We start from the raw sequence: 25,181 nt of genomic DNA on the forward strand, positions 1-25,181 counted from the left end.
ATTATTATTATTATTATTATTATTATTATTATTATTCTCTGGGCCTCAGTTACCTCATCTGTAAAATGGAGATTAAGATGAGCCCCGTGTGGGACAACCTGATTACCTTGTTTCTACCCCAGTGCTTAGAACACTCATTCATTCATTCAGTCATACTTATTGAGCGCTTGCTGTGTGCAGAGCACTGTATTAAGCGCGTGGGAAGTCCAAGTCGGCAACATATAGAGACGGTCCCTACCCAACAGTGGGCTCACAGTCTAAAAGGGGGAGACAGAGAACAAAACAAAACATGCGGTCACCTGTCATCAGAAGAAATAGAAATAAAGCAGTGCTTGGCACATAGTAAGCGCTTAACAAATATCATTATTATTATTATTATTACCAACTCTGCTGCATTGTACTCTCCCAAGCGCTCAGTACAGTGCTCTGCCTACGGTAAGTGCTCAATAGGTATGATTGATGGATTGCCTGAGGGTGTTTTATCTATTCCAAAAGACTCTCTTTTGTCTGAGACACTCATGTTCACGGGCTAGCATTACCTTTCTTTTTAGGCCCCATAAATCCCAAACCCCACTCCGCTGTCCTACAGTCCGATGGAAGAATCATTATTATTACCTTATACCCTCTCCAGTGTTTAGAACAGTGCTCGGCACACAGTGCTCTGCACATAGTAAGCGCTCAATAAATACGATTGATGATGATAGTGAGCGCTTAATAAATGCCGTTATTATCATTGGCACATAGTAAGCGCTTAACAAATGCTGTCATTATTATTCCCTTATACCCTCTCCAGCGCTTAGAACAGTGCTTGGCACATAGAGAGCGCTTACTAAATGCCATTATTATTATAGGCACATAGTAAGCGCTTAATAAATGCCATTTTTATGATTATTATTATTTTCTTATCATTTCTTCTCTCCTTTTCTGCATCTCCGGGGGTCCGTCAGAGCCAAGAAGAAGAACAAACCCTTGAACCTGAAGATCCACACGAGCGTTGGCAGCTGTGAGAACCTTCCGGCCCAGCGCTCCCCGCTCCTCTGCGAGAGACCCGTGAGGTCCTTCTTCGTCGGCTACCCTCCCTTCCTTCCCTCCACGCCTCCCGTCCACACCGACGCTAACGTTTCCTCAAGTAAGTCGGCGGTTAATAATAATAATAATAATAATAATAATAATGATAATAACAATAATAGTAATAATAATAATTGTGCCTCTAGCTTTACTTCTATTTACTGTGACGGCTTGACACCCGTCCACGTGTTTTGCTTTGCGGCCTGTCTCCCCCTTCTAGACTTTGAGCCCGTTGTTGGGTAGGGACCGTCTCTCTATGTCGCCGACTTGGCCTTCCCAAGCGCTTAGTCCAGTGCTCTGTACACAGTAAGCGCTCAATAAATACGATTGAATGAATTGAATGAATTGAAACGAATGAATGAATGAGGCCTTCCCAGACGGAGCCCCTTCCTTCCTCTCCCCCTTGTCCCCCTCTCCATCCCCCCATCTTACCTCCTTCCCTTCCCCACAGCACCTGTATATATGTATATATGTTGGTACATATTTATTACTCTATTTATTTATTTATTTATTTATTTATTTATTTATTTTACTTGTACATATCTATTCTATTTATTTCATTTTGTTAGTATGTTTGGTTTTGTTCTCTGTCTCCCCCTTTTAGACTGTGAGCCCACAGCTGGGTAGGGACTGTCTCTATATGTTACCAACTTGTACTTCCCAAGCGCTTAGTCCAGTGCTCTGCACACAGTAAGCGCTCAATAAATACGATTGAATGAATGAATGAATGAATTTATTCCTCTATTTATTTTACTTGTCCATATTTACTATTCTATTTATTGTGTTAATGATGTGCATCTAGCTTTACTTCTACTTATTCTGATGACTGAACACCTGTCCACATGTTTTGTTTTGTGGTCTGTCTCACCTTTCTAGACTGTGAGCCCGTTATTGGGTAGGGACCGTCTCTGTATGTTGCCAACTTGTACTTCCCAAGCGCTTAGTACAGTGCTCTGCACACAGTAAGCGCTCGATAAATACGATTGATTGATTGTATGTTGCCAACTTGTACTTCCCAAGCTCTTAGTACAGTGCTCTGCACACAGTAAGCGCTCGATAAATACGATTGATTGATTGATTGTATGTTGCCAACTTGTACTTCCCAAGCACTTAGTACAGTGCTCTGCACACAGTAAGCGCTCAATAAATACGATTGATTGATTGATTCCCAAGCACTTAGTACAGTGCTCTGCACACAGTAAGCGCTCAATAAATATGATTGATTGATTGATTCCCAAGCACTTAGTACAGTGCTCTGCACACAGTAAGCGCTCAATAAATACGATTGAATGAATGAATGAGACAGTCCAATAAAGCAATAGACACATTCCCGATCCACGACGAGCACTGTACTAAGTGCTTGGGAGAGTCCAAAATCACCGAATTAGTGGACAGGTTCCCCACTCAGGGGCAATCGATCTTAGACTGAACGGACGCTGCAGCGGAAAAGGGAGATTCATTCATTCATTCATTCGATCGTATTTACTGAGCGCTCACTGTGTGCCGGTCACTGTACTAAGCGCTTGGGAAGTACAAGTCGGCAACATATAAAGACGGTCCCTACCCAACAACGGGCTAGGTTATAACTGGGAGGCTCTATAATGGGGTTAATGGGGCCGGAATAATCATGCTGATGATGATGATGATGATGATGGCATTTATTAAGCGCTTACTATGTGCAAAACATTGTTCTAAGCGCTGGGGAGGTTACAAGGTGATCAGGTTGTCCCACAGGGGCTCACAGTCTTAATCCTCATTTTACAGATGAGGGAACTGAGGCCCAGAGACGTGAAGCAGCTTGCCCAAAGTCACACAGCTGACAAGTGGGGGAGCCAGGATTTGAACCCATGACCTCTGACTCATCATAATGATGGTATTTGTTGAGCACTCACTATGCGCCAGGGACGGTACTAAGCATTGGGGTGGATTTGAGCAAATCGGTGTGGACACAGTCCCGTCCCACGTGGGGCTCACAGTCTCCATCCTCATTTTCCAGATGAGGGAACTGAGGCCCAGAGGAGTGAAGTGACTTGGCCAAGGTCACACAGCGGACGAGTGGCGGAGCCGGGATTAGAACCCATGACCTTCCGAGTCCCAGGCCCAGGCGTTAGATGGGACCGTTTCCAAACCGATTTGCTTGTGTCCACCCCAGTGGTTAGTCTGGCGCCTCATATCTAGTAAGCGCTTAATAAATACCATAATTATAGTAATCATTCTCTGTGCCTCAGTTCCCTCGTCTGTAAAATGGGGATTAAGACTGTGTGGGTCAGGGACTATATCAAACCTGGTTTGCTCATATCTACCCCAGCGTTCAGTGCAGTGCCTGGCACTTCTCCTCCCCCTTCTAGACTGTGAGCCCACTGTTGGGTAGGGACCGTCTCTATGTGTTGCCAACTTATTCTTCAATCAATCAATCAATCAATCGTATTTATTGTGCGCTTACTATGTGCAGAGTACTGTACTAAGCGCTTGGGAAGTACAAATTGGCAACACATAGAGACAGACACCCAACAGTGGGCTCACAGTCTAAAAGGGGGAGACAGAGAACAGAACCAAACATACCAACAAAATAAAATAAATAGGATAGAAATGTACAAGTAAAATAAATAAATAAATAAATAAATAGAGTAATAAATATGTATTAAAATATGTATTAAAATATAAAAATATGTATCATTTATAATAAATAAATAAATATTCTTCCCAAGCACTTAGTACAGTGCTCTGCACACAGTAAGCGCTCAACAAATACAATTGATTGATTGGCACATAATAGGCACATAGTAAGCGCTTAACAAATACCACAAGACTGTGAGCCCACTGTTGGGTAGGGACTGTCTCTATATGTTGCCAACTTGGACTTCCCAAGCGCTTAGTACAGTGCTCTGCACACAGTAAGCACTCAATAAATACGATTGAATGAATGAATGAATGAATCCATGGCCCGTTATTTCGGAAAGAGGAGTGAGAGAAACACTCTGCCTCTGAACGTTCAGCCTCCCGGCGATCCAGCCTGTTAGCAAAATAATGGCAGTATTTAATAATTTTGGTATTTATTAAGCATTTACTAGGTGCCAGGCACTGTTCTAAGCGCTGGGGTAGATACAAGATAATCAGGTTGGACACAGTCCCTGTCCCACACGGGGCTCATGGTCTTAATCCCCATTACAAGATGGCTCAGTGGAAAGAACCCAGGCTTGGGAGTCCGAGGTCATGGATTCAAATCCCGGCTCTGCCAATTGTCAGCTGTGTGACTTTGGGTAAGTCACTTCACTTCTCTGGTCCTCGGTTCCCTCATCTGTAAAATGGGGATGAAGACTGTGAGCCGCCCATGGACGACCTGATCACCTTGTAACGTCCCCAGCGCTTAGAACAGTGCTTTGCACATAGTAAGTGCTTAATAAATGCCATTATTATTATTATGATTATTATTATTTTACTGATGAGGGAACTGAAGCTCAGAGAAGTGGAGTGACTTGCCCAAGGTCACCCAGCATTCATTCATTTATTCATTCAATCGTATTTATTGAGCGCTTACTGTGTGCAGAGCACTGGACTAAGCGCTTGGGAAGTGTAAATTGGCAACATATAGAGACGGTCCCTACCCAGCAACGGGCTCACAGTCTAGAAGGGGGGAGACAAGTGGCAGAAGCAGGATTAGAACCCATAACCTTCTGACACCCAGGCCTGTGGTCTAGCCACTAGGCCAAGCTGCTTCTCTTTGTTAGGCGCTTATTATGCTCCAGGCACTGTATTCATTCAATCATATTCATTGAGCACTGTGTGCAGAGCACTGCACTAAGCGCTTGGGAGAGGACAACACAACAAGAAACAGACACATTGTGGGGTGTTTAAGAGCAAATCGGATTGCACTCAATCCCTGTCCCACATGGGGCTCACAGTCTTAATCCCCATTTTTCAGATGAGGTGACTGAGGCCCAGAGAAGCGAAGTGACTTGCCCAAAGTCCCACAGCAGGCAAGTGGCAGAGCCGGAATTAGAACCCAGGTCCTTCTGACTTGACACGCACATTTCCTTATCCTCTCCTCTTTTTTTCATGGTTTTTTTTAAGCACATTAATAATGTAGAATTATTACCCTGGGTCGATAAGGCCATGTGAAGGAGGGGAATCGCCATGGAAAGTCACACGTACAACTATCCGCGCCCTGGCCCCGGGTTCCGTTCTAGCCAGACAGTTGTCCATCTTTCAGCCATCAAGCTTTCTCTGGAACACCAGCCCTAATAATAATAATGATAATAATGATAATAATAATAATAATAATAATAATAATAACAACGATGGTATTTGTTAAGCACTTACTATGTGCAAAGCACTGTTCTGAGCGCTGGGGAGGTTACATGGCAATCAGGTTGTCCCACGAGGGGACTCACAGGTTTAATCCCCATTTTACAGATGAGGTAACTGAGGCACAGAGAAGCGAAGTGACTTTCCCAAAGCCACACAGCTGACAGTTGGCAGAGCGGGATTTGAACCCATGACCTCTGACTCCAAAGCCCGGGCTCTTTCCACTGAGCCACAGCTGCTTCTCTAAATCCCAGCCTATCGGACTGTTGTGCGCCTTTCTCCCTCTCCCTCCATCTCGGGCTCCGAGGGTCCCAGAGATAATAATAATAATAATAATAATGATGGCATTTATCATCATCATCATCATCATCATCATCAATCTTATTTATTGAGTGCTTACTGTGTGCAGAGCATTGTACTAAGCGCTTGGGAAGTACAAGTTGGCAACATATAGAGACAGTCCCTACCCAACAGTGGGCTCACAGTCTAAAAGGGGGAGACAGAGAAAAAAAAACCAAACATACTAACAAAATAAAATAAATAGAATAGATATGTACAAGTAAAATAAATAAATAAATAAATAAATAGAGTTAAGCGCTTACTATGTGCAAAGCACTGTTCTAAGCTCTGGGGAGGTTACAAGGTGATCAGGTTGTCCCACTGGCGGCTCACAGTCTTCATCCCCATTTTACAGATGAGGGAACTGAGGCCCAGAGAAGTGAAGTGACTTGCCCAAAGTCACACAGCTGACGGCTTCTAGACTGTGAGCCCACTGTTGGGTAGGGACTGTCTCTGTATGTTGCCGACTTGTACTTCCCAAGCGCTTAGTCCAGTGCTCTGCACACAGTAAGCGCTCAATAAATACGATTGATGGATTGATTGATGATTGGCGGAGCGGGAATTTGAACCCATTACCCCCGACTCCAAAGCCCGGGCTCTTCCCACTGAGCTCCGCTGCTTCTCAATCAATCAGTTGTATTTATTCATCATCATCAATTGTATTTATTGAGCGCTTACTATGTGCAGAGCACTGTACTAAGCGCTTGGGAAGTACAAATTGGCAACATATAGAGACAGTCCCTACCCAACAGTGGGCTCACAGTCTAAAAGGGGGAGACAGAGAACGAAACCAAACATACTAACAAAATAAATAGAATAGATATGTACAAATAAAATAAACAAATAAATAGAGTAATAAATATGTACAAACATATATACATATATACAGGTATTTATTGAGCGCTTACTGTGTACAGAGCACTGTACTAAGTGCTTGGGAAGTACAAATTGGCAACATATAGAGACAGTCCCTACCCAACAGTGGGCTTACAGTCTAAAAGGGAGAGACAGAGAACAAAACCAAACATACTAACAAAATAAATAGAATAGATATGTACAAATAAAATAAACAAATAAATAGAGTAATAAATATGTACAAACATATATACATATATACAGGTATTTATTGAGCGCTTACTGTGTACAGAGCACTGGACTAAGCGCTTGGGAAGTACAAGCTGGAAGTACAAGCGACCGCTGGAATTTCCGGATCCAAAATGAGTTTCCACGTGACGGGCCAGGTGCGGCCCTCTCCCCCTTCCTCCCTGCGGGGCGTTCAGCTCACTGCCTCGCCTTTCCCATTCCCAACCCCGCTGATTACCGCCTCGTCACCTGGCAGGCCTTCTTCATCTCCATCCGAGCAGAAACGGTGGCATCTGCTCGCCGCGTGGTGCCGAGCCGGGGACGGGAGGAGGGCCGGGAGACGGGTGGGCGGGAGAGTGGGAATTCGAAGCCAATTCCCGGAGACCGGCGATGGCCAAGGAGAAAGAGAGGGCCTCCCGCCAGAAACACGGCCCGCCATTCGGAGGGCGTCAATTAAGTGCTGCCTGGTAGTTTGAGAATCCGGGCCTACCCTTGACGGGACCGCCAGGCCATCTGGGGTTGGGCCTTCCTCTCATAATCACAATAATCATCATCATCAATCGTATTTATTGAGCGCTGACTGTGTGCAGAGCACTGGACTAAGCGCTTGGGAAGTACAAATTGGCAACATATAGAGACAGTCATCATCATCATCAATCGTATTTATTGAGCGCTGACTGTGTGCAGAGCACTGTACTAAGCGCGCTTGGGAAGTACAAATTGGCAACATATAGAGACAGTCATCATCATCATCATCATCAATCGTATTTATTGAGCGCTGACTGTGTGCAGAGCACTGGACTAAACGCGCTTGGGAAGTACAAATTGGCAACATATAGAGCCGGTCCCTACCCAACAGTGGGCTCACAGTCTAAAAGGGGGAGACGGGGAACAAAACCAAACATACTAACAAACTAAAATAAATAGAATAGATATGTACAAGCAAAATAAATAAATAAATCGAGTAATGAATCTGTACAAACATATATCCATATATACAGGTGCTGTGGGGAAGGGAAGGAGGTAAGATGGGGGGGATGGAGAGGGGGACGAGGGGGGAGAGGAAGGAAGGGGCTAATAATAATGATGATGATGGCATTCATTAAGCGCTTACTATGCACAAAGCACTGTTCTAAGCGCTGGGGAAGTTACATGGTGAGGTAATAATAATGACGATGGTATTTAAGTGCTTACTGGGTGCCTTGTTGTCCGTCTCCCGCTTCTAGACTGTGAGCCCGCTGTTGGGTAGGGACTGTCTCTCTATGTTGCCGACTTGTAGTTCCCAAGCGCTTAGTACAGTGCTCTGCACACAGTAAGCGCTCAATAAATACGATTGAATGAATGGATGAATGAATACAAGCAACTTGAGTTGGACACAGTCCCTGTCCCACGGGGGGTTCACAGACTCAATCCCAGATGAGGTCACTGAGGCCCAGAGAATAATAATAATAATAATAATAATAATGGCATTTATTAAGCACTTACTAAGTGTAAAGCACTGTTCTAAGCGCTGGGGAGGTTACAAGGTGATCAGGTTGTCCCACGGGGGGCTCACAGTCTTAATCCTCATTTAACAGATGAGGTAACTGAAGCACAGAGAAATTAAGTGACTTGCCCAAAGTCACACAGCTGACAATTGGTGGAGCCGGGATTTGAACCCACGACCTCTGACTCCAAAGCCCAGGCTCTTTCCACTGAGCCACGCTGCTTCTCTAGTACAGTGCTTTTCATTCATTCATTCATTCATTCAATCGTATTTATTGAGCGCTTACTGTGTGCAAAGCACTGTACTAAGCGCTCGGGAAGTAGAAGTCGGCAACATATAGAGACGGTCCCTGCGCAACAACGGGCTCACAGTCTAGAAGGGGGAGACAGGCAACAAAACAAAACATATTAACAAAATGAAATAAATACTGTGTGCTTTGCACACAGTAAGCACTCAGCAAATACTATTAATAATAATAATAATAATAATGATGGCATTTATTAAGTGCTTACTATGTGCAAAGCCCTGTTCTAAGCGCTGGGGAGGTTACAAGGTGATCAGGTTGTCCCACGGGGGGGGCTCACAGTCTTCATCCCCATTTTACAGATGAGGGAACTGAGGCCCAGAGAAGTGAAGTGACTTGGCCAAAGTCACCCACCTGAGAATTGGCAGAGCCGGGATTTGAACCCACGACCTCCGACTCCAAAAGTCGGGCTCTTTCCACTGAGCCACGCTGCTACTATTGATTGACCGATTGAGAAGTCTGGACTGTGGAACGGGTCCTCCTGCTCCTCAATCAATCAATCAATCAATCGTATTTATTGAGTGCTTACTGTGTGCAGAGCACTGTACTAAGCGCTTGGGAAGTGCAAGCTGGCAACATATAGAGACAGTCCCTACCCAACAGTGGGCTCACAGTCTAAAATGATTTTATGATTTTATGATTTTATGATTTTATTATGTTCCTTTTCATGCTCTCTGAATCCGTGCTTCGCAACTTTACTAATATGACACTGTAAGAGATGGAGAACAAGTGAAGTGACTCACCCAAGGTCACCCAGCAGGCAAGTGGTGGAGGCAGGATTAGAACCCAGGCCTGGGCTCTAGCCACTGTGCCATGCTGCTTCTCTAGACCGTAGGCTTGTTGTGGGCAGGGATGTGTCTGTTTGTTGTTATATTGTACTCTCCCAAGTGCTTAGTACAGTGCTTTGCACTCAGTAAGTGATCAAGAAATACGATTAAATGAATAAATGAATGAATGAATTCTTCAGAGGCATGAGTCTAATTGGGTGTCTCTTCCTGCTCTGGGACTCTGGGCAACTTTCTGGGCATTTCTGGGCAAATAATAATAATAATAATAATAATAATAATAATAGCATTTATTAAGCGCTTACTATGTGCCAAGCACTGTTCTAAGCGCCGGGGAGGTTACAAGGTGATCAGGATGTCCCACGGGGGGCTCACAGTCTTCATCCCCATTTTACAGGTGAGGGAACTGAGGCACAGAGGAGTTAAGTGACTTGCCCAAAGTCGCACAGCCGACAAGTGGCGGAGCCGGGATTTGAACCCATGACCTCGGACTCCAAAGCCCGGGCTCTTTCCACTGAGCCACACTGCTTCTCATCCAAGTACCGCAGTTATTATCATTATTATTAGTATTATCATTAATTGGGCTGCCCCTTGAATTAATTCAGTCCCAGCAGGAGGAAGGAAAGGATCATCTATGTATATATGTTTATATCTATATATGCATATATGTATATATGTTTGTTATATGTATATATGTTTGTACGTATTTATTACTCTATTTATTTTACTTGTACATATCTATTCTATTTATTTTATTTTGTTAATATGTTTGGTTTTGTTCTCTGTCTCCCCCTTCTAGACTGTGAGCCCGCTGTTGGGTAGGGACCGTCTCTAGATGTTGGCAACTTGGACTTCCCAAGCGCTTAGTACAGTGCTCTGCACACAGTAAGCGCTCAATAAATATGATTGATTGATTGATTGATTGATTGATTGACTTCTGGGCCCATTGAGAGTGTCACTACACTGTCAGCTTGTTGTGGTCAGGGAATGTGTCTTTTTATTGTTGCACTGGGCTCTTCCAAGCGCTCAGTACAGTGCCCCGCACCCAGGACGCGCTCGATAAATACGATCGAATGAATGAATCCCAGGCTTGGGAGTGAGAGGTGGTGGGTTCTAATTCCGCCTCCGCCACTTGTCAGCTGGGTGACTGTGGGCAAGTCACTTACCTTCCCTGCCTCAGTTCCCTCATCTGTCAAATGGGGATTAAGACTGTGAGCCCCACGTGGGACAACCTGATCACCTTATTCATTCACCTTATTCATTCAATCGTATTTATTGAGCGCTTACTGTGTGCAGAGCACTGTACTAAGCGCTTGGGAAGTGCAAGTACATATAGAGATGGTCCCTACCCAACAGTGGGCTCACAGCCTAGAAGCAGCGCTTAGAACAGTGCTTGGCACATAGTAAGCGCTTAACAAATGCCATAATCATCATCATCATCAATCGTATTTATTGAGCACTTACTGTGTGCAGAGCACTGTACTAAGCGCTTATAGTAATGATGTCATTTGTTAAGCGCTTACTATGTGCAGAGCACTGTTCTAAGCGCTGGGGGGGGGGATACAAGGTGATCAAGTTGCCCCACGTGGGGCTCACAATCAATCCCCATTTTACAGATGAGGGAACTGAGGCTCAGAGAAGTTAAGTGACTTGCCCAAGATCACACAGCCGTCATGTGGTGGAGTCGGGATTCGAACCCATGACCTCTGACTCCGATTATTATTATTATGAATCCATTCTAGCCACCCCAGAATCAATCGACTAACAGTATTTATTGAGCAGTTCCTATGTGCAGGGCACTGTACTAAGCGCTTGGGAGAGCACAGTACGACAGAGTTGGAACCACAGACCCTGCCCTCAAGGAGGCTGCAGTTTAGAGGAGCAGATGACAGTGCCTGCAGTTAAAATATGTCCCAATTTTTATATATTTGTCACTGGGTTAAAAGTCTTCCACTGACACAGTGATAATCTGAAGCAGCGTGGCTCAATGGCAAGAGCCCGGCCTTGGGAGTCCGAGGACGTGGGTTCTAATCCTGCCCCTTGTCTGCTGTGTGACCTGGGGCAAGTCACTTCACTTCTCTGGGCCTCAGTGAACCTCATCTAGAAAATGGGGATGAAGGCTGTTCTAGACTGTGAGCCTGTTGTTGGGTAGGGACCGTCTCTATTCATTCATTCATTCATTGAATCGTATTTATTGAGCGCTTACTATGTGCCGAGCACTGTACTAAGCGCTTGGGAAGTCCAAGTTGGCAACATATAGAGACGGTCCCTACCCAACAGTGGGCTCACAGTCTCTACATGTTGCCAACTCGTACTTCCCAAGCGTCTAGTAAAGTGCTCTGCACACAGCAAGCGCTCAATAAATACGATTCAATGAATGAATGAAATGGCAACCCGATGACCTTGTATCTACTCCAGGGCTTAGAACAGTGCTTGGCACATAGTAAGTGCTTAACAAATACTATTATTATTATTATTATTATTATTATTATTATTATTATTATTATCATTATTATTCTCTATGCCTCAGTGACCTCGTCTGTAAAATGGGGATTAAGTCTGTGAGCCCCACGTGGGACAAACTGATCACCTTGTATCTACCCCAGCGCTTAGAACAGTGCTTGGTACATAGCATTATTATTGTTATCATTATTATTGTATTATTACTGTTATTATTAATCACCAGTCAATACAATAATATTATAATTACTACTAATAATACACAACGCATTATAATACTTAATACGATTAATTACTGTTATTAATAATAATATTAATATAGTATTGTTATTGTTGTTAGTATTAACTGTTATTATCATTATTAATAATCCAAGAAGGGTACCTCTCCTCCCTTGAGTGAGAAAATCGTGGGATAACGGCAGTCAGCGGGGGCCATATTCATCGTTGTCATTGCTGTAGTAGACGTAGTAGCCGAAATAGCAGCGGTTAAGACTTGGACCTCGATTTTGTGTCTCTCGCCACCGACCTCTCGCCCCCGTCCTGCCTCTGGCCTGGTATGCCCTCCCACCCCAAATCCCACCGACGATGACTGCTTCAAAGTCTTACTGAAGGCCCGTCTCCTCCAATCAATCAATCAATCGTATTTATTGAGCGCTTACTGTGTGCAGAGCACTGTACTAAGCGCTTGGGAAGTACAAGTAGCGCTTGGGAAGTGCAAGAGGCCTTCCCAGACTAAGCCCCATTTTTCCTCTTCTCCCACTCCCTTCTGCGTCGCCCTGACTTGCCCCCTTTCTTCATCCCTCTTCCCAGCCCATGACTTACTTACGTCCATGTCCTGTCATATTCCTCCTATTTATTTTATTTTATTAGTATGTTTTATTAATATTTTATTAGTATTAATATTAATATTTAATATTAATATTTAATATTTTATTAGTATGTTTGGTATTAGTACATATGCCTGTATATACGTATATATGGTTGCACATATTTATTACTCTATTTATTTATTTATTTTACTTGTACATTTCTATCCTATTTATTTTATTTTGTTGGTATGTTTGGTTTTGTTCTCTGTCTCCCCCTTTTAGACTGTGAGCCCACTGTTGGGTAGGGACTGTCTCTATGTGTTGCCAATTTGTACTTCCCAAGCGCTTAGTACAGTGCTCTGCACATAGTAAGCGCTCAATAAATACGATTGATTGATTGATTGATTTGGTTTTGTTCTCTGTCTCCCCCTTTTAGACTGTGAGCCCGCTGTTGGGTAGGGACCGTCTCTAGATGTTGCCAATTTGTACTTCCCAAGCGCTTAGTACAGTGCTCTGCACATAGTAAGCGCTCAATAAATACGATTGATGATGATGATGATGATGTCATTTATTTATTTCTACTAAAACACTTATTATGAGAAGCAGCGTGGCTCAGTGGAAAGAGCCCGGGGCTTGGGAGTCAGAGGGTCATGGGTTCAAATACCCGGCTTCTCCCCTTGTCAGCTGTGTGACTTTGGGCAAGTCGCTTCACTTCTCTGGGCCTCAGTTACCTCAACTGTCAAATGGGGATTAAGACTGTGAGACAACCTGATCACCTTGTATCCTCCCCAGCGCTTAGAATGGTGCTTTGCACATAGTAAGCACGTAACAAATGCCATTATCATTATTATTATTATTATTATTATTAATGCCCATCTCCCCCTCTAGACTGTAAGCTCGTTGTATATATGTATATATGTTTGTACATATTTATTACTCTATTTATTTATTTATTCATTTTACTTGTACATATCTATTCTATTTTATTTTGTTAGTATGTTTTTGGTTTTGTTCTCTGTCTTCCCCTTTTAGACCGTGAGCCCACTGCTGGGTAGGGACTGTCTCTATATGTTGCCAATTTGTACTTCCCAAGCGCTTAGTACAGTGCTCTGCACATAGTAAGCGCTCAATAAATACGATTGATGATGATGATGATGATGATGTGGGCAGGAAATGCATCTGTTTATTGTTAAATTGTTAACAATATTGTTATTGTTAGAGAAGCAGCGTGGCTCAGTGGGAAAGAGCCCGGGCTTTGGAGTCAGCGGTCATGGGTTCAAACCCCGGCTCTGCCAATTGGCAGCTGTGTGACTTTGGGCAAGTCACTTCACTTCTCTGGGCCTCAGTTACCTCATCTGGAAAATGGGGATGAAGACTGTGAGCCCCCCGTGGGACAACCTGATCACCTTGTAACCTCCCCAGCGCTTAGAACAGTGCTTTGCACATAGTAAGCGCTTAATAAATGCCAGTATTATTATTATTATTATTATTAAATTGTCCTCTAGCAGGTTTTACCGCTGTTATTTCGGCTACTACTCCTACTACAACAATGACAACGATGAATACGACCCCCACTGAGGGCTGTTATCCCACCATCTTCTCACTCAAGGGAGGAGAGGTACCCCTCTTGGATTATTAATAATAATAGTAATAACAGTTAATAATAACAACAATAACAACACTATATTACAATCAATAACAATATTAATTAATTTGACGATAATGCTATATTAATATCAATAATATTATTATTAATCAATCATAATATTAATTAATTATAATACAATATATTATGCATTGATATGCATTGTGAGCTCTGCACACAGTAAGCGCTCAATACGATTGAATGAATGAATAATTACAATATAAAAATAATTGTCATTGATTATTAATAATAATACAGTAATAATGATGATTGGTACAGTGCTCTGCACACAGTAAGCGCTCAATAAATAGGATTGACCAAATGATTGAATGAGTGATTAGAAGTGACAGTAGCGGCAGTAATCGCAGTAGTAGCGGCCTAGTGGAAAGAGCATAGGTTTGGGAGTCAGAGGTCATGGGTTCAAATCCCGGCTCCGCCAATTGTCAGCTGTGTGACCTGGGGCAAGTCACTTAACTTCTCTGGGCCTCAGTTACCTCATCTGTAAAATGGGGATGAAGACTGTGAGCCCCTTGTGGGACAACCTGATCACCTTGTAACCTCCCCAGTGCTTAGAACAGTGCTTTGCACATAGTAAGTGCTTAATAAATGCCATTATTATTATTATTCATTCATTCAATCATATTTATTGAGCGCTTACTGTGTGCAGAGCACTGTACTAAGTGCTTGGGAAGTCCAAGTCGGCAACATGGAGAGACGGTCCCTACCCAACAACGGGCTAATGGTTTAGAAGGGGGAGACAGACAACAAAACAAAACATGGAGACAGGTGAGTCGGGAGGACTTGGGTTCTAATTCTGGCTCTGCCCCTTCCACGCAGGGCAAACTCGGGCAAGTCACTTGACTTCTCTGTGCCTCAGTTCCCTTATCTGCAAAATAAAAATAATAATAATTTGGGTATTTGTTAAGCGCTTGCTATGTGCCAAGCGCTGGAGGGGATACGAGGTAATCAGGCTGTCCCACATGGGGCTCCCAGGCTTCATCCCCATTTAACAGATGAGGTCACTGAGGCCCAGAGATCAATCAGTCAATCAATCAATCGTATTTATTGAGCACTTACTATGTGCAGAGCACTGTACTAAGCGCTTGGGAAGTACAAGTTGGCAACATCTAGAGACGGTCCCTACCCAACAGTGGGCTCACAGTCTAAAAGACTGAAAGAGATGTGAAGTGACTTGCCCAAAGTCACACAGCTGATAAGTGGCGGAGCCGGGATTAGAACCCACAACCTCTGACTCCCAAGCCTGGGCGCTTTCCACTGAGCCACGCTGCTTCTCTCTGGGGATTGAATATCTGTTCTTCCTCCTACTTAGACCGTGAGCCTCATGTGGGATCCGATTATCTTGTATCTACCCCAGGGCTTAGTACAGTGCCTGGCACCTAGTAAGTGCTTAACATTATTGGGTAGGGACTGTCTCTATATGTTGCCAACTTGTACTTCCCAAGCGCTTAGTACAGTGCTCTGCACACAGTAAGCGCTCAATAAATACGATTGATGATGATGATGATGTGTGTGTGTGTGTGAGAGAGAGAGAGAGAGAGAGCTCTAGGCTGTTCTTTGCAGGCCCAAACAAAGCCCGGAATTGGTGACAAAAAGCAACACCGTTGGGATGTTCCCAGAAACCTGTCAGTCGGGACGGAATGTGGTTGTACATATTTATTACTCTATTTATTTATTTATTTATTTATTTATTTATTTATTTTACTTGTACATTTCTATCCTATTTATTTTATTTTGTTGGTATGTTTGGTTCTGTTCTCCGTCTCCCCCTTTTAGACTGTGAGCCCACTGTTGGGCAGGGGCTGTCTCTATGTGTTGCCAATTCGTACTTCCCAAGCGCTTAGTACAGTGCTCTGCACATAGTAAGCGCTCAATAAACACGATTGATTGATTGATTGATTGATTGATTGACCTTGGGAAATTCTCCCGGAGAAGTGTCCCCTGGGGAGACGGGATGGGAAAGGAGTCCTGCCGATGACAGCAAACGGAGCGACAAGGTTGGAAATGAACGGCCGGGTGGAAAAGAAGAGCCACGGGAAGCAGCAGGCCCTGGTGGAAAGACCTGCGGTCTAAACCCGGCCCTGCCACTTAATAATAATGATAATAATAATAATAATAATAATAATAATAATAATAATAATAATAATAATAATGGTATTTACTAATCCTGGCTCTTCCCCTTCTCTGCTGTGTGACCTTGGGTTAGTCACTTCACTTCCCTGGTCTTTTAGACTGTGAGCCCACTGTTGGGTAGGGACTGTCTCTATATGTTGCCTATTTGTACTTCCCAAGCACTTAGTACGGTGCTCTGCACATAGTAAGCGCTCAATAAATACGATTGATGATGATGATGGTCCTCTGTCGCCACATCTGTAAAATGGGGATGATGACGTGAGCCCCATGGGGGTAGGGGACTGTATCCAACAGCGCTTAGTACAGCACGTGACGCAGAGTAAGCACTTAACAAATACCGTAAGGAAAAAAGAAGTCACTTTGCTTCTTCGGGCCTCAGTCCCCTCATCTGTCAAATGGGGAATTCAATCATATTTATTGAGCACTTTCTGTGGGTAAAGCGCGTGGCTCCATGGAGAGAGCCCGGGCTTGGCAGTCAAGGGACGTGGGTTCTAATCCCGGCTCTGTCACCTGTCAGCTGTGTGACTTTGGGCAAGTCACTTAACTTCTCTGTGCCTCAGTTCCCTCGTCTATAAAATGGGGATTAAGACTGTGAGCCCCACGTGGGACAACCTGATTCATTCATTCATTCATTCAATCATATTTATTGAGCACTTTCTGTGGGTAAAGCACGTGGCTCCATGGAGAGAGCCCGGGCTTGGCAGTCAAGGGACGTGGGTTCTAATCCTGGCTCTGCCACCTGTCAGCTGTGTGACTTTGGGGAAGTCACTTAACTTCTCTGCGCCTCAGTTCCCTCATCTATAAAATGGGGATTAAGACTGTGAGCCCCACGTGGGACAACCTGATTCATTCATTCATTCATTCAATCATATTTATTGAGCGCTTACTGTGTGCAGAGCACTGGACTAAGCGCTTGGGAAGTACAAGTTGGCCACAGATAGAGACGGTCCCTACCCAACAGCGGGCTCACAGTCTAGAAGGGGGAGACAGACAACAAAACGAAACATATTAACAAAATAATATGGAGTAAATATGTACAAGTAAAATAAATAAATATTTAGTGAGCACTTACTGTGTGCAGAGCACTGTACTAAGCGCTTGGGAAGTACAAGTTAGCAACATCTAGAGACGGTCCCCACCCAACAGCGGGCTCACAGTCTAGAAGGAGGAGACAGCCAACACAACAAAACATATTAACAAAATAAAATAGAATAAATATGTACAAGTAAAATAAATATTTATTGAGCGCTTACTGTGTGCAGAGCACTGTACTAAGCGCTTGGAAAGTCCAAGTTGGCCACAGATAGAGACGGTCCCTACCCAACAGCGGGCTCACAGTCTTGAACGGGGAGACAGACAACAAAATGAAACATACTAACAAAATAAAATGGAATAAATATGTACAAGTAAAATAAATAAATATTTATTGAGCGCTTAGTGCTTTGCACATAGTAAGTGCTTAACAACAGAGAAGCAGTGTAGCTCAGTGGAAAGAGCCCGGGCTTTGGAGTCCGAGGTCATGGGTTCAAATCCCGGCTCCGCCAACTGTCAGCTGGGTGACTTTGGGCAAGTCACTTGACTTCTCTGTGCCTCAGTTACCCCATCTGTAAAACGGGGATTAAAACTGCAGAGCCCCCGGTGGGCCAACCTGATCACCTTGTAACTTCCCCAGCGCTTAGAACAGTGCTTTGCACATAGTAAGCGCTTAACAAATGCCATTATTATTATTATTATTATTATTATCATTATTACTAAGCACTTGGGAGACAGTGACATCGCACTAAACATAAGACCGTGAACCCCATGCGGGACAGGGACCATGTCCAACCTGATTAGCTTGTTTCATTCATTCCTTCATTCAATCGTATTTATTGAGCGCTTACTGTGTACTAAACGCTTGGCAAGTACAATTAGGCAACAGATAAAGACAATCCCTACCCAACAACGGGCTTATAGTCTAGAAGGGGGAGACAGACGACGAAACAATAACATCAAAATAGGTAAATAGGATTGTAGGTAATAATGGCATTTATTAAGCGCTTACTATGTGCAAAGCACTGTTCTAAGCGCTATACGCATTATTGATAAAATAAATTGAATAATAAATCTGTACAAATATACCCAAGGGCTGCGGGGCGGAGAAGGGGGTAGAGCGGAGGGAGGGAATTGGGATGATGGGGAGGGGAGGAGGAGCAGAGGAAAAGGGGGGCTCAGTCTGGGAAGGCCTCCTGGAGGAGGTGAGGTCTAAATAGGGCTTGGAAGGGGGGAAGAGAACTAGTTTGGCGGGGGTGAGGAAGGAGGGCAGTGCTCAGTGCTTAGAACAGTGCTTTGCACATAGTAAGCGCTTAATAAATGCCATTATAATTATTATTATTCCAAGCTAGAGGTGGGCCAGTTTCCACCCCAGTGCCTGACATTACCAATTGCCAATTATATGTTGCAAATTTGTACTTCCCAAGCGCTCAGTACAGTGCTCTGCACACAGTAAGCGCTCAATAAACACGATCGATGATCCCCAAAAAACACTGGAAGAAAATCAAGAAATCACAACCTCCCCGGGCGAGAGAATCCACTCCTAAATACCGCAGGGCCCGAGAATGGACGTCACGGTCTGGGTAGGAAGGTGCAAATAAAATGCGGATATTTTTATGTCCCTCTTAATTCTTTCCGACTCATTGAGCCGGCTCTGGGGGCATTCCCAGCGGAGGGAATTGGGGGGTTTTGTTCCCCGCTTCCCGGCACGGAGATGGCACGGTGGCGGGTTCGGACAGCGTTGACTGCTCGCCTTAAAAATTGCTTCTTGTTGAGGTGAAAATAGGATAAAAAGCAGCTGTTGGCCTTCTGCTGCTCTCTCCAGCTGAAAGATCAACAGATACATTTTCTCTCTCTAACTGGGGGTTTCTTTGCTGCTCCTCACTCCCCCTGTTCCAAAAACTCTGGAAAAAAACCCCCCGAAACTCACCTTTCCTTGGAAAACATTGAAAATAGGAAGCTGGAAATTCATTGGGCCAACTTGTACTTCCCCAGCGCTTAGTACAGTGCTCTGCACACAGTAAGTGGCTCAATAAATACGATTGAAGGAGTGAATGAATGAATTTGGAGGAGCAGGGTGGCCCAGTGGAAAGAGGGGCTGGAGGGTTAAGGGATCTGGGTTCTAATCTTGGCTTTGCCGCTTTGCTGTGTGACCTTGGGTGAGTCAGTTCTCTTCTCTGGGCCTCAGTTACCTCATCTGTAAAGTAGAGGTTCTCTCCTCATTGTCCCTTCCCCTTTAGACCGTGAGTCCCGTGTGGGATGGGGACTGCGTCCAACCTAATGATGCTAACGTTTAGTACAGTGCTTGACACCCACTGAGCGCTTCACAACCGTAAAACTGGGACTCGATACCTGTTCTCCCGCCTAATTAGACTGCAAGCCCTGGAGAAGCAGCGTGGCTCAGTGGAAAGAGCCCGGGATTTGGAGTCAGAGGTCATGGGTTCAAATCCCAGCTCTACCAATTGTCAGCTGTGTGACTTTGGGCAAGTCATTTAACGTCTCTGCGCCTCAGTTCCCTCATTTGTAAAATGGGGATGAAGACTGAGCCCCCCGTGGGACAACCTGATCACCGTGTAACCTCCCCAGCGCTTTGAACAGTGCTTTGCACATAGTAAGCGCTTAATAAATGCCATCATTATCATTATTATTGTCTGCTTTGTGACCTTGGGCAAGCCACTTCACTTCTCTGTGCTTCAGTCACCTCATCTGGAAAATGGGGATAAAGACAGTGAGCCCCGTGTGGGACAACCTGATCACCTTGTATCTCCCCCCACCCCCAGCACTTTGAATTGTGCTTGGCGTGCATAGTAAGCATTTAACAAATACCATAATTATAATAATTATTATTATTATCACCCCCAGTGCTTAGCAGAGTGCCTGGCACATGGTAAGCACTTAACAAATACCATAATTATAATAATAAGTTTGGTTTTAACCCCAGTGCTTTAATATGGTGCCTAGCACATAGTAAGTGAGTGCCTGGCACATAGTTAGAGAAGCAGCGTGGCTCAGTGGAAAAGAACACGGGCTTTGGAGTCAGAGGTCACGGGTTCAAATCCCGGCTCCGCCAATTGCCAGCTGGGTGACTTTGGGCAAGTCGCTTAACTTCTCTGGGCCTCAGTTCCCTCATCTGTAAAATGGGGATTAAGACTGTGAGCCCCCCATGGGACAACCTGATCACTTTGTAACTTTCCCAGTGCTTAAAACAGTGCTTTGCACAGCGTAAGCACTGGGAAGCAGTGTGGCTCAGTGGAAAGAGCCCGGGCTTTGGAGCCAGAGGTCATGGGTTCAAATCCCGGCTCCGCCAATTGCCAGCTGGGTGACTTTGGGCAAGTCGCTTAACTTCTCTGGGCCTCAGTTCCCTCATCTGTAAAATGGGGATTAAGACTGTGAGCCCCCCATGGGACAACCTGATCACTTTGTAACCTTCCCAGCGCTTAGAACAGTGCTTTGCACAGAGTAAGCGCTGGGAAGCAGCGTGGCTCTGTGGAAAGAGCCTGGGCTTTGGAGCCAGAGGTCATGGGTTCGAATCCCACATGTCTGCTGTGTGACCTTGGGCAAGTCACTTAACTTCTCTGAGCCTCAGTTCTCTCAACTGTAAAATGGGAACTAAGACTGTGAGCCCCACGTGGGACAACCTGATCACCTTGTATCCCCCAGCGCTTAGAACAGTGCTTTGCACATAGTAAGCGTGTAACAAATGCCATTATTATTATTATTATTAATAATAAATGCCATTATTATTATTAAGTGCCCAACAAATACCACAATTATCATTCTTATCGTTACCTATGAGGGAATGATGCCTGGGGTTGGGGAAACTGACATTCTGGGCAGGTTTGTCTGAGGGTGGTGAGACCAGAGGGGGTCAAACAGGCTTTGATGACCATCAGCTCGGTTCGGATGCGGGTTCAGGGAGACGGGCGAGTCACCTGTTTGGCCTTCGCCCCCGCAGACGGGCTCCTGTCCCTCCGACGTCAAACCTCCCGTGTGTCCTGTCACGGCTGTCAAACGGTTCCACCGATCCAGGGCCCGGGAGGTCACGTCTACTGTCATTCCCATCAGCAGAACGCCTGACCCTCCTCACCCTTCCCTGTCCATCAAACTGGATGAATCCAAGGCTCTGGGCCTCTGGTTTCTCCTGGGACAAAGCTGATCCTTCCACAAAGAATGGGAGGATAAATGGTCACACGCCAGAGGGCCCCTCTGGTCCCTCCTGATTTCCACTCTGATGTTTCTCCGGCCCAGGCCGGGCCCGAGATTCCCAGACATTTGGTTCTTTTTTAAAAAATGGTATTTGTTAAGTGTTTATTATGGGCCAGGCACTGTTCTAAGCACTGGGGTAGATACCGACTAAACAGGTTGGACACAATCCCCGTCCCACATGGGGTTCCTGGTCTTCATCCCCATTTTCCAAGTGAGGAAACTGAGGCCCAGAGAAGCGAAGGGATTGACCAAGGTCCTGCAGCAGACAGGTGGCAGAGCCGGGATTAGAACTCATTCATTCAATCATATAATAATAATAATGGCATTTATTAAGCATTTACTGTGTGCAAAGCACTGTTCTAAGTGATGGGGAGGTTGCAAGGTGATCAGGTTGTCCCACGTGGGGCTCACAGTCTTAATCCCCATTTTACAGATGAGGGAACTGAGGCCCAGAGAAGCGAAGGGATTGACCAAGGTCCTGCAGCAGACAGGTGGCAGAGCCGGGATTAGAACTCATTCATTCAATCATATAATAATAATAATGGCATTTATTAAGCATTTACTGTGTGCAAAGCACTGTTCTAAGCGATGGGGAGGTTGCAAGGTGATCAGGTTGTCCCACGTGGGGCTCACAGTCTTAATCCCCATTTTACAGATGAGGGAACTGAGGCCCAGGGAAGCGAAGGGATTGACCAAGGTCCTGCAGCAGACAGGTGGCAGAGCCGGGATTAGAACCCATTCATTCAATCATATAATAATAATAATAATAATAATAATAATAATAATGGCATTGATTAAGCGCTTACTGTGTGCAAAGCACTGTTCTAAGCGCTGGGGAGGTTGCAAGGTGATCAGGTTGTCCCACGTGGGGCTCACAGTCTTAATCCCCATTTTACAGATGAGGGAACTGAGGCCCAGAGAAGCGAAGGGATTGACCAAGGTCCTGCAGCAGACAGGTGGCAGAGCCGGGATTAGAACCCATTCATTCAATCATATAATAATAATAATAATAATAATAATGGCATTGATTAAGCGCTTACTGTGTGCAAAGCACTGTTCTAAGCGCTGGGGAGGTTGCAAGGTGATCAGGTTGTCCCACGTGGGGCTCACAGTCTTAATCCCCATTTTACAGATGAGGGAACTGAGGCCCAGAGAAGCGAAGGGATTGACCAAGGTCCTGCAGCAGACAGGTGGCAGAGCCGGGATTAGAACCCATTCATTCAATCATATAATAATAATAATAATAATGGCATTGATTAAGCGCTTACTGTGTGCAAAGCACTGTTCTAAGTGCTGGGGAGGTTGCAAGGTGATCAGGTTGTCCCACGTGGGGCTCACAGTCTTAATCCCCATTTTACAGATGAGGGAACTGAGGCCCAGAGAAGCGAAGGGATTGACCAAGGTCCTGCAGCAGACAGGTGGCAGAGCCGGGATTAGAACCCATTCATTCAATCATATAATAATAATAATAATAATAATGGCATTTATTAAGCGCTTACTGGGTGCAAAGCTCTGTTCTAAGTGCTGGGGAGGTTGCAAGGTGATCAGGTTGTCCCACGGGGGGCTCACAGTCTTAATCCCCATTTTACAGATGAGGGAACTGAGGCCTAGAGAAGCGAAGGGACTTGACCAAGGTCCTGCAGCAGACAGGTGGCAGAGCCGGGATTAGAACCCATTCATTCAATCATATAATGATAATAATAATGGCATTTATTAAGCACTTACTGTGTGCAAAGCACTGTTCTAAGTGCTGGGGAGGTTGCAAGGTGATCAGGTTGTCCCACGGGGGGCTCACAGTCTTAATCCCCATTTTACAGATGAGGGAACTGAGGCCCAGAGAAGCGAAGGGATTGACCAAGGTCCTGCAGCAGACAGGTGGCAGAGCTGGGATTGGAACCCATTCATTCAATCATATAATAATAATAATGGCATTTATTAAGCACTTACTGGGTGCAAAGCTCTGTTCTAAGCGCTGGGGAGGTTGCAAGGTGATCAGGTTGTCCCACGTGGGGCTCACAGTCTTAATCCCCATTTTACAGATGAGGGAACTGAGGCCCAGAGAAGCGAAGGGATTGACCAAGGTCCTGCAGCAGACAGGTGGCAGAGCCGCGATCAGAACCCATTCATTCAGTCATATAATGATAATAATAATAATGGCATTTATTAAGCGCTTACTGGGTGCAAAGCTCTGTTCTAAGTGCTGGGGAGGTTGCAAGGTGATCAGGTTGTCCCACTTGGAGCTCACAGTCTTAATCCCCATTTTACAGATGAGGGAACTGAGGCCCAGAGAAGCGAAGGGATTGACCAAGGTCCTGCAGCAGACAAGTGGCAGAGCCGGGATTAGAACCCATTCATTCAATCATATAATAATAATAATAATAATGGCATTGATTAAGCGCTTACTGGGTGCAAAGCTCTGTTCTAAGTGCTGGGGAGGTTGCAAGGTGATCAGGTTGTCCCACGTGGGGCTCACAGTCTTAATCCCCATTTTACAGATGAGGGAACTGAGGCCCAGAGAAGCGAAGGGACTTGACCAAGGTCCTGCAGCAGACAGGTGGCAGAGCCAGGATTAGAACCCATTCATTCAATCATATAATAATAATAATAATAATGGCATTTATTAAGCGTTTACTGTGTGCAAAGCACTGTTCTAAGTGCTGGGGAGGTTACAAGGTGATCAGGTTGTCCCACGGGGGGCTCACAGTCTTAATCCCCATTTTACAGATGAGGGAACTGAGGCCCAGAGAAGTGAAGGGACTTGACCAAGGTCCTGCAGCAGACAGGTGGCAGAGCCGGGATTAGAACCCATTCATTCAATCATATAATAATAATAATAATGGCATTTATTAAGCGCTTACTGTGTGCAAAGCACTGTTCTAAGTGCTGGGGAGGTTACAGGGTGATCAGGTTGTCCCACGGGGGGCTCACAGTCTTAATCCCCATTTTACAGATGAGGGAACTGAGGCCCAGAGAAGTGAAGGGACTTGACCAAGGTCCTGCAGCAGACAGGTGGCAGAGCCGGGATTAGAACCCATTCATTCAATCATATTTATAATGATAATTATAATAATGGCATTGATTAAGCGCTTACTGTGTGCAAAGCACTGTTCTAAGTGCTGGGGAGGTTACAAGGTGATGGTTGTCCCACGTGGGGCTCACAGTCTTCATCCCCATTTTACAGATGAGGGAACTGAGGCCCAGAAAAGCGAAGGGACTTGACCAAGGTCCTGCAGTAGACAGGTGGCAGAGCCGGGATTAGAACCCATTCATTCAGTCATATAATAATAATAATAATAATAATGGCATTTATTAAGCGCTTACTGTGTGCAAAGCACTGTTCTAAGTGCTGGGGAGGTTACAAGGTGATCAGGTTGTCCCATGGGGGGCTCACAGTCTTCATCCCCATTTTACAGATGAGGGAACTGAGGCCCAGAGAAGCGAAGTGACTTGTCCAAAGTCACACAGCTGACAAGTGGCGGAGCTGGGATTTGAACCCATGACCTCTGAC

General features: G+C 45.0%; 1 protein-coding gene across 1 annotated transcript in view; it reads left to right on the forward strand.

Moving 5' to 3' along the window:
• Positions 1–25,181, forward strand: part of KSR2 (kinase suppressor of ras 2) — a 451,469-nt gene that overhangs the window by 245,497 nt on the left and 180,791 nt on the right. The window contains exon 5 of the mRNA XM_038762755.1: positions 948–1,129. Within this exon, the coding sequence (XP_038618683.1) occupies positions 948–1,129 (182 nt within the window). The remainder of the gene's footprint in view (positions 1–947; positions 1,130–25,181) is intronic.

This window comes from Tachyglossus aculeatus, chromosome 21, assembly GCF_015852505.1.
Source record: "Tachyglossus aculeatus isolate mTacAcu1 chromosome 21, mTacAcu1.pri, whole genome shotgun sequence".
Taxonomy (NCBI): domain Eukaryota; kingdom Metazoa; phylum Chordata; class Mammalia; order Monotremata; family Tachyglossidae; genus Tachyglossus; species Tachyglossus aculeatus.